At 36.8% G+C, this 11,018-nt stretch overlaps 1 protein-coding gene across 1 annotated transcript in view; it reads left to right on the forward strand.

Annotated features, from left to right (window-relative positions):
* Positions 1 to 11,018, forward strand: part of DGKI (diacylglycerol kinase iota) — a 200,818-nt gene that overhangs the window by 129,259 nt on the left and 60,541 nt on the right. Inside the window, exons 19-21 of the mRNA XM_025045818.1 lie at positions 1,503 to 1,543; positions 2,402 to 2,520; positions 4,243 to 4,365. Coding sequence (XP_024901586.1) covers positions 1,503 to 1,543; positions 2,402 to 2,520; positions 4,243 to 4,365 — 283 coding nt within the window. The remainder of the gene's footprint in view (positions 1 to 1,502; positions 1,544 to 2,401; positions 2,521 to 4,242; positions 4,366 to 11,018) is intronic.

Below are 11,018 nucleotides of genomic sequence, written 5' to 3' on the forward strand. Positions count from 1 at the left end.
TATGTGGACATGTGGTTTTCATCATAGACCTCGCTCTTGTTTATCTGTGTATGCATCTGAGAGGAAATAAATGTGGATAAGGGTAAGGCAGGATGTGAGAGTGTATGAAGAGTATTACAAAGATGAGCACTTGTATCTATATGAAATCTAACCTACATAAATCGTGACATAGGTTTTCATTAATGGCTTGTCAACTATGTTGGAAGGTAATTTACATTGCCTTTCCTCCAACTCTTTCATTTCTTAGTGATGAGAAGCACAATCATTTGTTTTTCCTGAATCCAGAGGAACAACTTATATTTAAGAATATTATGCAAATTTATATGAATTGTTCTATATATAGTCTGTTCTATATAGTCTTAGGTAAAATTATATTTGTAGAAAACGATCTTAACCCAGATTAGTTTTACTCTATAAATAGTTTTATTAGAAACCTTTAAAAGGTGATTACAGTCATGGCTAAAAAAAGCAAAGTAGAGTAAGCCCTTCTCAGGCAGATTTTACTTTCCTGTTGCTTTTAGGGGGCAGGGAGCATGATTGTCTTGTTTCTTAGCTCATTTCCTTTGGAGAAAAGCTACACATTAAATATTTATGATGTTTGAATGATTATTTGCATTTTGAGTTTTTCCCTTTAGTACTGTGTACTTTGTAGAAAATCTATTTATAATATTTGGACTCTGTTAGATGTAAGCAAGGAAAAACATTCTTTTGAATATAAAGAATGATCAGAATAATTTTTAAAAACCCAAGGTTTGCAAGATTTTTTTTTCTCAAGTCACAACTGCAGCTCAGTCCCTTTTAGGAGTGTGTGTGTGTGTGTGTGTGTGTTTTCTGTTTTGACTTTCTTCAGACATAGCTTAGGGACTCAGTTTTAGAGTAAAATGATTCCTTTAATACCAGCTGTGGTCCCTAGCACTGCCTCTTCAAGCTCTTTTACAAAATGAGAATCATTACTTCCTCGGGAAGTCTAGCTACCTACAGTTTTTTTTTCTAGCTTTATTTACTTAATAAATACATATATGGAGTCCCAGCTCTGTTTAAGGACCTGTGTTAATATCTGGAGACATAAAAGAATAAATCAAACAGACCTTTAAAGACGCAGATGTCTTAGTCTCATTGTCATCTGTGAAGATGGTTTCTATGAGAAGTGGAAACAAAATGTAATGTGCATAGAGGTAGGAGCGATGGATTCCATCTGGGGCGAGAGGATGGACTGAGGGAGGTTGCACAGAGGAGGTAGCGTTTGGTTGGCTTTGAAAGACTAGTAAGATCTAGATGGGCAGACGTAATGGGGAAGGAGGGTTTTCTGAGCAGTGGGATAGCAGTGGCAGAGTTGTTGACATCCTGAGTTTTTCTTTGTAGATTTAGAGACTGGTCAGTAGTCCCCATGACTGGAATGTAAGGTTTTTGATTGACATGGTTGGTCAGGAGGTTATAAATTTGGTGCCAGATCATGGGACACTGAATGCCATATACTTTTTTTTCTTTTTTTTTTCCCCCAGCAACTTCTGCTGATCGCTTTTATCGAATAGACAGATCTCAGGTAAGTTTTCTTGAGCCTACTTGTGAAAGTGAAAAATTCCCAAGTAAAGATACTTTATTGGTAGCTAATCTTAAAAGTTTTTATAACATAAATGCTGAAACATTTACTGATTTTGGAATGGTACTCATAGCCTAAGCTATGATTTATTTGTCTTCATGCGACTTGTGGACTCTAGATGATATAGCTTGACCTTGCAAATGAGTACGGTAAATAACTAGGCTTGTGAATATTATCACCAGCTTGCACTCCAAATTTTCATGTACACTACCATTTCTACTGCTGCCTAGTCAAATGTTATGCCTTTAAACAATTGAGACCTTAGGGGTACCTCCAGGCTACTTAGTTTCAACTCAGCAATTCCCAGAGTTCGGTAACGAGAAAATAAAATTCTTATGCTCAATGATAACAAGTGCTCCCACTGTCAAAATTCTCCTGCAAAAAGAAAGTACAGTATAGAATTCAGTGATGAAAACAGTTGTGAACCGTGCTACTTACCCTTGACCAGGTCCTCGGGGTGGACGTCCAGGTTATTGTGCATATGGGGTGTCACTTCTTTGATATGATAGTATTTGGGAAGGAGAAGAGGCGAAGACACCTCTGGTTATACCTAACGAGATGCTAGTCAGCTAGGAATCAAACCAAGAGGGCTTCACCTCTCCCCCTCGCCAACCTCTTGCTATGACTTCACTTCCGGGAGGGAAGTCCACTAGTCAGACCCCTGAAAATACACTGTGGACATTTGCTGTGTCACAGAATTTCATGATTCCTCAAGACCAAGGATGCCTTGTTTTGTGATCCTTTAGATGATGGATTTGAGCATCCTGTCAATCATCTAACAGACTTCTTTTTCTTCCTTAGGAACATTTGCACTTTGTGATGGAGATTTCTCAAGATGAGATTTTTATTCTGGACCCAGATATGGTGTTGTCACAGCAGGCAGGGACACCTCACCTGCTGGTCGTGGAGCAAGCCTCAGGGTGAGTATATATCTCCTTTGGTGGTGTGATGGTAGGACTGGTCATAGGGTGACATCAGTGTCTCATTTTGCTTTGGACTTGACAATTCGAATGACAACAAATTGTTTTAAAATAGTCTGTTCCTTATCCATGGGGAATACATTTGAAGACCCCCAGTGGTTGCCTGAAACCGCAGATGGTACCAAACCTTATATATACTGTTTTCTCCTGTACATGCAGACCTATGATAAAGTTTAATTTATAAATTAGGCACAGTAAGAGATTTACAACAATATTGAATAATAAAATAGAACAGCTATAACAATATCCTGTAACAAAAGTTATGTAAATGGGGTCTCTCTCTCATTAAATATTATGTTATTAAAAATCATCATATCATCATTTCACAAATGACCCTCCAAATTTGGTTCTATTATTATCCCAAATCCATAGATATGGAGATTGATGCTTAGAGGGTTTTATAACTTTCCCAGTATTGCACAGAAAATACATGGAAAAATTGAGACTCAGTCTCAGGTTTTATGATGTCAGACCTCATGCATTTAACCACTATATTAAACCCACCAAAATAGTATTACTATTTGTAAATTATTCCAACAGTTCAAAACTATTTATTTAGAGCTTTTTAGGTGTCAGGTACTAGTGTAAGCACCTGGGAAACGAGCGTGCTAAAATCAAAAGAGACAAAAAGCCCTGCCCTGTGTGAAGCCTAATAAACCAGTGTTTTGCTCATATATGGAGGCTAAATAGTTAAAAGGATTTCCCTGGAAAGTACACACACATGTGCTCAAATAACAAAGACAAACTGTGCGCACATCCTCATACGACATAAACAGACATACTTATTTAAGTAACCCTGTGACCGTTTGTCCCTCTTCACTAATTTAGTTGACCATCGCTGCTATTTCTGATTATCTCTCACTGGGCCAGGGCTGGGGGCATCAAGAGAACACAGAAGTGGCGGAATGGAACAGGTGCAGATACATAGCTGTGTTTAGGAATCCGGAGCTGGTGACATCAGAGCTGTCCTGGCATGACAGGACCGCCGAAAGGCACACAGGGTGGCCCGACGTAACCCTAGGAGTCTCAGAAGTTGGTAGAGGAGACCACCTTCGTAGTCCATGTCCAATAAATCGAGCCTGTTGGTTGTGGGGAAAACAAGTGAGAGGCTGTGTCCTCCTGCCCCACCTGATCTGATGAGAGCGAATACCTTCCGCCAAGTCCACTGTGGGCCTTGCCCTGTCAGTCATTCACCCCGGGTCAAATAATAGCCAGAAGAAATGGCTTTGTTCCGGGTTAGACCTCTATTAGCTCTAGCTCCAAGTAAGTAGTCTGAAAATCCACTAGAACTTGACTTAGTCCCTTTCTCATTTCTCATCAGTGGCCCCTCTGGAAATGAACTAGGGACAGAGAAGCAGTGACAGAGGATGGTCTTTGTCATTTTCTAACCTGCACTTCTGCATCAGGCTCCGTTACTTTTCATTCGTGTCGCGTTTTAAATTACTTCCTCTTGAAATTCAGTTTTCTCATCTGTAAAGAGGGCCAGATCGTACAAGTAGCTCATGATGCTTGAGAAAATTGACGTAATAAATGCAGAGTATCTAGTAAAATACCCAATAAAGATGAATTTCCCTTCTCACATTTAGAGACAAGAACCATCTTAAGAAAGAGTGGAATTAGGTCCTGTGGCTGACTTGGCTTAAATGCCCTTCTCTCTCCCAGAATGTCAGACTGGTGGAACCCTGCCCTCCGGAAGCGCATGCTGAGCGACAGTGGGCTGGGCACGATCACTTCGTATTATGAGGACTCAGATATGAAAGATCTCAGCCCCTCCCGTGTGCTACAGTAAGAGTGCTCTCTCTGTCCTCTCCTGTGTGCCATCGTGATCGCCGGGGGTGTCGTGTGGGGTCTTCACCAGTGAGAAGGGTTGTCTTTTTGGTGTTGTTCACACTGCCTCCTGGCGGTCACCCCGTGGTTTGACATTTTATTCACTTCGCCCACTTTTATCCACCCAAGCTCCTCTTGGAGCTTCACTTTACATTTCTCTTGCGTCTTGAACCACATTGAGAACGTTCATGTGGATCTATTAATACTTTCAACCTCCTCAGTGTTTGCTTTACTGGAATCCAGTGTTTACCAGATGTCCTTATGTTGGCCGCATCATGAAGACATACATGAGCGTGATCATGAACAGTTTGGAAGTGACGTATAGTTTTCATTTGTATGAATATTTCGACGTGCTGTTAGCTCTGTTTCATTTGCGTCTGGCCCTGAGCCTGTGGACTCGGCTGTATAATACAGCCGAGTGGTGGTGTTGGCTGCAGTGGACTGCCGCTCATGTGGCTCCATTCTCTTGGGGCAAACAAGGCCACCTTTGTTCATAGATCAGCATAGCAGATGTGCTTTCTGTTTAGGTCTTATGATCTGAAGTTAGGTTGGAGTTTGCAAGTGTTGGCACATTTGTGTCCAGCGAATCCTCCCTCCTGTTTTTGCAGGAGCAGGTTTTAGGTGCAGGCTATGGTCACAGACATTGTTTGAAGTCAAGCCTATCACCCTCTTCAGAGATTGCAGGAGGTTTTAGGTGCAGGCTGTGGTCACAGACATATCCTGTCACACCCATTGTTTGAAGTCAAGCCTATCACCCTCTTCAGAGGTTATGCAAGTTCATCACAATCCATGAAATTAGGCTGGTTCCCACTCCCCTAATCCAATAGGGACAATGGCCTCGTAACCATGCTGTCTGACTATTTTTATGAAATAATAAGATTACTAAGATGCTTAGAAGCCTAGGGTTAACTGAAGAGGCAAGACAATGCATTGTTTCTAAAGGAAAACAAGAAGCAATTTCTGTATGACAAAAGGGAGAAAAATGAAAAATCTGAAGCTATTTCATTGATAAAAGTTGTACTCAGACACTTTGAGGGCAAAAGGTGACTTCATTTTAATTGCTTTTCTGTACTTCCTCTTATTTCGTTGAGTAAAAAAGGGAAAGGAAAAAGTGAATTTTCCTTTTTAAACTACACTCTTAGTTTTTGATGGCATTTTGATTGCTTACAATTCAGGGTGTTTTTCCATTTCTTTTTTTATTCAGAATTAAGGCTTGTGAACCAAGATGAATCAGCCACCCATTGATGGCTAAAAAAATTTGGTCATCTAGCTGTGGACAGATTTATTTGAAAATCCAAGTTTTAATTAGCTGCAGAAATAGAAATTACGCCTAGACAAACCAGATGAGTGTTTTAGTTGTTCTTGTACACAGACCATTTCAACAAAGTAGAATATGAGCTTAATCTAGTTTCCTATGCCCTAATTTTTCTATATATAGTGTATTAATATATCTATCATAATATATAAAGTGGTTGTTTCTAAGTAAGTATTCTTTCCAAGTATCACAAATAAATGTACTACTTTATATAATACCCAAGTTCTTAAACCTCTATATTAAAATCAACTCTTATTTTTTATTTGGGTTGTATTATTTTTCAGGGACTTCTCTTAATTGTTTATTACTCTGTAGTTGGCAACTATCTGTTTTCCTTGTCATTTATAATACCGTATCTCTTAAAAACGCTAGAGCAACTGACTATGTTTAAAAAAATTTCAGCCAAATCACCTGGAAAACAGACAAACAAGGTAACATTCAAACATTCATCCAGAGCATCTGAGTCTTTCCAGCTGAATCTCTGGACAGGTATTCCTACCCCAGGCTTTGTCTGGATCCCTGATACATAGAATACATACATGAGCATGATAAAATGATTGTTTGAAATGGCCTTTAAAAAAAAGCATAAATAATTTACCCTACCCTAATTTGTCTATTAATTCTTTAAAATATTTTATCGTGTTCATTAATTTCTCAGGAAGAACATCTCTTTATTTCCTTCACAGAGTATCTCTGATACAAATGGGTATAACTGCAGTTATAGAACAATGCAATTATATATAAATATATAATAATAGATAATACAATAATGCCAGCAATAGCTAGTATTGATAAAATACCTCCTACTTGCTTTGTACCCTAGTTAAATAATCTTTAATCCTTTCAACAACTTTTACATCTCATCATTGCTTACCAGTTGAGCAAACTGAGGCTCACAGGATCAAAATACTCATCTTAGGTCACCCAAGATAACAAGTCTGAGAACTGTGGTTTGAATGAGGTTGGCTTGACTTCTGGCTCCATGTTTTTTTTTTACTGCACTACACTGTCTTCCTGAAGGGTCAGTGCAGAGGGAGGATTCTCGGAGCCCCATGGCCTGAGAAAGTTTTACTTTGGCTTCTACTTTTCTTTTAGTATTTGTAAAGTGAAAAATTCTACAATATGCGGAGACTGTATTGGTATGTGCATATTTACTTAACCATATTTACTTAACCAAAAGTAAATATGGTTGAGAAGTAATTTTAAGATGGTTATTTTTGCTGTTTAAAAAGGATTGAAACAAAAAATGGTGATCATAAACATTTATTTAAAATTTATTAAGTATATATTAAATACATCTCTTCTTTAAAGAAGTATAAAAATTCTATGAAAGATACTCATGTGCCAACCATCATTCTATATCTTGTTATCTTTTTATGTTATTTACATTAAGTCTTTCAATTCATAAACAACATTGAGTAGCATAAAAATTTATATTGTTTTATTTATTTATTTTTTTGTTTCATATTGTTTTATCTTTTTACTTTTCGGCACCTATATCATACAAATGCATATACTTTTGGAGCTTGCCATTTCATTTAACATCATCATTTAAAAATTTATCCATATTGATATTTGCAGATTTTTAAACCAGGTAATTTGGGGCAGAATATTGTATTATAAATATGCCGTAACTTATTTCTCTATTTTGATAACGATTTCTAGTATTTTATTATTTTAAAAAGGCAGTGAACATCCTACTACATGTATTCTTCTGCATTGCAGGGTGTACATGCAGTTTTGATTTTACTTGATAGGCAAAATTTACCTTCTCATTAGGGATATTTAGGAATCGATCGGTATCTGAAGAATTAGTTTAATATTCTAGGTACAAATGGCATCTGCTGTGTAGGTTTTAAAGTCTCAGCCAACGTGGAGATAGGAAAAGTTTGATTTCAACATCCTATAAACAATGTTAAATAACCTGCTATATAAAAAGCAATCAAAAGGGGCATCTTAAGTTCCTGGAGCTGAAAATACAATTTATCAAAGTTTGCAGGAAATCATGCAAGTGGTATTCACAGAGTGATTTATGGCTCTAAATTCATTTACCAAGAGAAAAATGATTGCGTACCAATAAAGCATTCAACTCGACAACTGGGAAAAGAATCTCAGAGTAGAGAACAAACAAGAGAGAAATAGTAAAAGACAGAAATCGATGACAAATAGAATAAACCAAATGGAAGAGATGACTAACCAAGAATATAACATTTTTAAAAACGATTCTTTGAAAAGATAAATAAGAGGGACGAAATGATGAGAAAACTCAAGAAACAAATATGGGAAAACTACAGAACTGTCACTGCAGTGCTTTCCTCAGTTCATTCTTCCTCTGTGGCAGCCAATCTGGATCTGCGTGAGGTGGTCTCCTCCAGATTCTAACCGACCCAAACCCCTTGGGTTTCCTCGGGGTTTTCTCATCGTTTAAACTTTAGTAACTCAGATGCGTCAACCTTCCTCCTACTATTTAGGGAGATTGAGACAGAATGAGCAAAAAGAATGAATTAGCTTTCTATTATTCCTGGGACTGATCGCATTTATATTGTAATTCCACATAGAAATGCTGTAACTTTAAGAAAAAAATGTATGTGTATATGTATATATATAATAGAGAGAGAGACCACTTATATATATAGGTCCTTTTGGAGAAACTAGAATCCTGTAGAAGGGTGTACAACATATACAGGGTCTTCAAAATGTTAGGAACTTAGTAAAAAACAATCTTTAAGAACCAATTTTGAAATAAATCGATGAGAAGTGGTCGACTCACATATGACTGCTAGGACCATAGTGAATTGTCTTTAATTTCAGAAAATGTTTTCAGTGTCTAAGGAAGTTCTCTTTAACGCAATTCTGGAAAGAGGTTTGTTCTTACTGTTGATCGTACCACCACAATTAATGACAAGAGTATATTTCATTTTGGCAGAAGATTCATTTATAAGGAAGAGATTAACTCATATTTTAGCAGAGAGTATCTATTTCAGTCCTAACAAAGACTTTTTTCAACTTCAGGATATATGAGATTTTTTTAAAAGGCGCTCAAGGAAAACCAATGAATTCTTTCCAAGTTATCTTTTCGAATGGGACAGAATTAACTGTGAGTCACATGGGTCAAAGGAAAACAGATAAAGGGACTGAGAGATGCTCCCCAATTTCTAAATAAGATAACCTTTTTTTAGTTCTTTGTTTTGTGGTTCATGCGAAACCTCCAAAAGTGATGGAAGGAAAAGCACTTGAAACCTCCAGGTCCTAAGCCTGGAAAAGCTAAGATGAAGGTCACACAGGTAAAAACAGAGTATCTTGCCACGAGACCAAGACACTGGGAGACAGTGTAGTGAAGCACCAGAAGACAGATATTCAGCCCTGACGTATTCTGTGTCTAGGCAGGTATCTGTTACCTAATCAACTAAGCAGGGCTAATGGATTTTTATGATAGGCAGAGCATTTCTGTCTCTAACCAGAGATAATTTTATCAGAAACAGAATTGTAATGAGTCTGGTCTGATTTATAATCTCATTGGGATTCTAAGAAACAGAATAAGCCATTCATTCAATCTTTCATTTATTGAGCAAATAAATATTGAGCTCTTTGTAGGTAGGAACGATAAATGTACCTAGGCACTGAAGATATAAAACTAAATCATTATTGAGAGAAATATTGCATAAACCAATTATTCTAGCTTCTTCTGATAAGTATGGTAATGGATATATGCATAGAGCGGTCTGAAAGCAAGAGAAAATAGAATTTGCTGCTTCCTCTGAATTTCATTATTTTATTTTATTTTATTTCTTAGAAACATTTTAGGTATGATTACTAAGCAATTATATCAATGATATAAATATTATCATTAAATATTTAAATATTATATTGAGTTCTTTATTGTTCTTTTGTTTTTTTTTTTCAATTTATTTAAACTAAAAAAAAAAAAAAAGACAAAACAATTCACCCATTTCTCCCATCCCTTCCCCTCTGCCTCTGGCAACCAGAAATCTCTTCTCTTTATCTATGAGCTTTTTATTTTTAACATATATATACTTATGATTTACATGTATATATATGATTCCACATATAAAAGAGAGCATATGGTATTTGTCTTTCTCTGTCTGACTCCTTTGCCCTCAAGGTCCATCAATGTCACAAATGGCGAGATTTCATTTTTTTTTAATGACTGAATAATATTCCTACATATATAGTACCACAATTTCTTTATCCATTCATTCATCGATGGACTCTTAGGTTTTTTCCACATCTTGGTTATTATAAATAATGCTGCAATGAACATAGAGGTGCATATATTTTTTTGAATTAGTGCTTTCTCTTCCTTTAGATAAATACCCAAAAGTGGAATTGCTGGATCACATGGTAGTTCTATTTTTAATTTTTTGAAGAATCTCCATACTGTTTTCTATAGTGGCTGCACCAACTTGCATTCCCACCAACAGCGCATGAGGTTCCTTTTCCTCCACATCCTCGCCATCACTCGTTATTTGTCTTTTCGATGATAGCCCTTCTAACAGGTGTGACGTGGTATCTTGTTGTGCTTTTTCTTTGCATTTCCCTGACGATTAGTGATATAGAACATCATTTTATGTACCTATTGGTCATTCATGTGTGTTCTTTGGAAAAATGTCTATTCACATCTTCTGCCTATTTTTTGATTGGGTCATTAGGGGTTATTTTGTATTGACTTATATGAATTCTTTATATATTTTAGATATTAGCCCTGATCAGGAGTATGAATTACAAATATTTTCTCTCATTCAACAAGTTGCCTTTTCATTCTGTTGACAGTTTCCTTTGCTGTGCAGAAGGTTTTGAGTTTGATGTAGTCCTACTTGTTTATCTTCGCTTTTGTTGCTTTTGCCTTTGGTATCAGATTCAAAAACTCATTGCCAAGACCCATGTCAAGGAGCTTACTAGCTGTGTTTTCTTCCAGGAGTTTTACAGTTTCAGGTCTTATCTTCAAGTCTTTAATCCGTTTTGAGTTAATTTTTGTATATAGTTTAAGTTAGTGGTCCAGTTTCATTCTTCTGTATGTGGATGTCCTGTTTTCCCAGCACCGTTTATTAACGAGACCATTCTTTCCCCACTGCATATTCTTGGCTTCTTTGTCATCAATTAATTGACCATACATGCATAAATTTATTTCTGGGCTCTCTATCCTGATCCATTTATCTATGTATGTGGTTTTATGCCGCTATCACACTGTTTTAATTACCATAGCTTTGTAATATAGTTTGAAATCAGGAAGTGGTGCCCCCAGCTTCGTTCTTATTTCTCAAGATTGTATTGGCTT

This window comes from Pteropus alecto, unplaced genomic scaffold (assembly GCF_000325575.1).
Source record: "Pteropus alecto unplaced genomic scaffold, ASM32557v1 scaffold22, whole genome shotgun sequence".
Classification (NCBI taxonomy): Eukaryota; Metazoa; Chordata; class Mammalia; order Chiroptera; family Pteropodidae; genus Pteropus; species Pteropus alecto.